At 43.7% G+C, this 2,326-nt stretch overlaps 1 protein-coding gene across 1 annotated transcript; it reads left to right on the plus strand.

The window, feature by feature from the left end:
- Positions 1-312: 312 nt before the first annotated feature.
- BUD2 (Adenosylmethionine decarboxylase family protein) lies at positions 313-2,069 on the plus strand. The gene has a single exon (XM_022049304.2). It carries the CDS (start codon positions 499-501, stop codon positions 1,534-1,536), a length of 1,038 nt encoding a protein of 345 aa, XP_021904996.1. The 5' UTR covers positions 313-498; the 3' UTR covers positions 1,537-2,069.
- Positions 2,070-2,326: the final 257 nt, after the last annotated feature.

Consider the following 2,326-nt stretch of genomic DNA (forward strand, 5'->3'; position numbering starts at 1 on the left):
TTAATTAAGAGAGTAATGGTGTTTGAAAGGGCATGATGATTAATGAAAGAAGAAAATGTTGATTGGAAAGTGTAGGAGAGAGTGGGTGAAGAAGAAAATGCATGCGAGTGGGCATAAATCCCGTTCCTCTGTTCTTGTCTGAGCAAAGATTTGGTCTCGCACAACAACACAAAAACACAATAACAATTCTCCCCTTTTCGTTTGAAATTGCGTACATTATATATATATATATATATATATGTATGTATGTATGTATGTATCTGTATACATACATATGTATATATCATCATCTTATTCACTTCATTATGCCTGCAATCATGATTCTTGGTTGCCTCACCCGCATGCCCCCTCTCTCCCCACTCCCTCTCAAACCCACCTATAAATCCCTGACCACCTCCTCTCATCTCTCACTCCCCTGCAACTCCAACTCACACCATCTCTCTCTTTCTCCATCTTCTCCACTTGTTTTCTTCATCTGTTTTATTGATCACTATTTCAATGGCGGCTTCTGGGTTTGAAGGTTTTGAGAAGCGCCTCGAGCTTCATTTCTTCGGCGACGACCCTGTGGCTGGTGTCGACGACATGGGACTCCGCCTTCTGGACTTCGAATCACTCGAACAAATCTTACATGCGGTGCAATGCACTGTCGTATCCGCCGTCGGCAATCAGTTCTTCGATGCCTACGTCTTGTCCGAGTCGAGTCTTTTCGTCTACCCTAATAAGATTATTATCAAGACTTGTGGAACAACTCAGCTGCTTAAATCCATTCGCCCACTCATCCACCATGCGGCCAATCTGGGTCTTACTTTATCTGGCTGTCGATATACCAGAGGCAGCTTCATCTTCCCCAGCTCGCAGCCTTTCCCCCATACCAGCTTCAAAGAAGAGGTTATCTACATAGAAGACAACCTCCCTGCAAACCTCTGTTACAGAAAAGCTTCTGTTATGCCCTCCAAGCTTCCTTCCCATTCGTGGCATGTTTTCACTGCCAGTGACCACCAGAACGCTACCCGCTTCTACACCCACGTCCCCGACGATCTTTACACCGTCGAAGTCTGCATGACAGAGCTCGATCCTGTTCTGGCTCGCAAGTTTTTCCAGCGGCAAGGAGATGAAAAAAACGGGGATACCGCCGGAAAGGACATGACCCAAATCAGCGGGATAGACTCTATAAATCCTGGCGCTATCATCTGTGATTTTGCCTTCGACCCGTGCGGGTACTCCATGAACGGCATTGATGGTGATCGTTACTCCACCATCCACGTCACCCCCGAGGACGGCTACAGCTACGCCAGCTTCGAGTGCGTGGGGTCCGTCTACGAGGACCGGGATGATATTACAAAGGTTTTGAAGAAGGCGGTTCAGGTTTTCCGGCCGGCTACTGTGTCAGTCTCCACCACCTGCAGGCGCGAGGTGTGGGGGCGCGTTGCGCGTGCGCTGGAACCTCTGGGGTTGAAATGCAGGAGCCGCGTGGTGGACGAGTTCCCCGCGGCGGGCAGCGTGACGTTCCAAACATTCACGACTCGCCGGAAGTAATCGGAATGAGAAGAATGCGACGGTGATGGTGATGGTGATGGTGATGGTAGATACGACGGTGACGGTGGGAGAGAAAGAGAGAGATGTGAAAAGAGAAAAAGAAGAAAAGAGTTTTAGGGGTTATAGTAGAGAGTTTAGTTGAAAATATTTTTAGGGCGGGTGATATATTGTTTTTTTGGTTGAAAATGGAAGGTGACGATGTGGATGATTGTGATTGGTTGGTTACGGTGACGATATGGGAATTTTGAGTGGAAATAGAAGAAGAGAGGGAGAGACGGTGTGGAAGTAGCAAAAGAGAAGGATGGGGGAGGGGGGCGGAGCATTAGGGTTCATCAATCATCACGATGATGCAACCCACTCAACCATGTCACGCCTAAGATTTTTGAGGTTGTGTAGTAGTGGAGATGGATGATAAAACTTTCAACAAAAAAAAAAAAAAAAGTACCCAATGTTTTTTTTGCATTTTTTTTTTGTTTTATAATTTCCATTAATTCCCTCTTCTCATATATATGTGTTCTTTGGTTAAATTAAAATTAATCCTCACTTAATTTTAAATTTTATAAAAATGGTTTTTTTTTCCCCCCCTTAAAAACATGTATATATATATATATATGTGTGTGTGTGGGTTATTTGAATCATGAAAGAAAACATGGAAAATAATTAAAAAAGGGTAAAAATAAATAAATAAATAAATAAAAATGAATTATATTAATCACAATGAGGGATTATTATTGCCATAATTAGTGTCCCTAATCATTTTGCTTGCTCTTCTCTGTACAAAGAGGAAAAT

Source organism: Carica papaya, chromosome 3 (genome assembly GCF_054855325.1).
Source record: "Carica papaya isolate Zhongbai chromosome 3, ASM5485532v1, whole genome shotgun sequence".
Classification (NCBI taxonomy): domain Eukaryota; kingdom Viridiplantae; phylum Streptophyta; class Magnoliopsida; order Brassicales; family Caricaceae; genus Carica; species Carica papaya.

Excerpts from the sequence above, each read along its gene's own strand:
- BUD2 (XM_022049304.2), top strand. The coding sequence starts at position 499 with ATGGCGGCTTCTGGGTTTGAAGGTTTTGAGAAGCGCCTCGAGCTTCAT.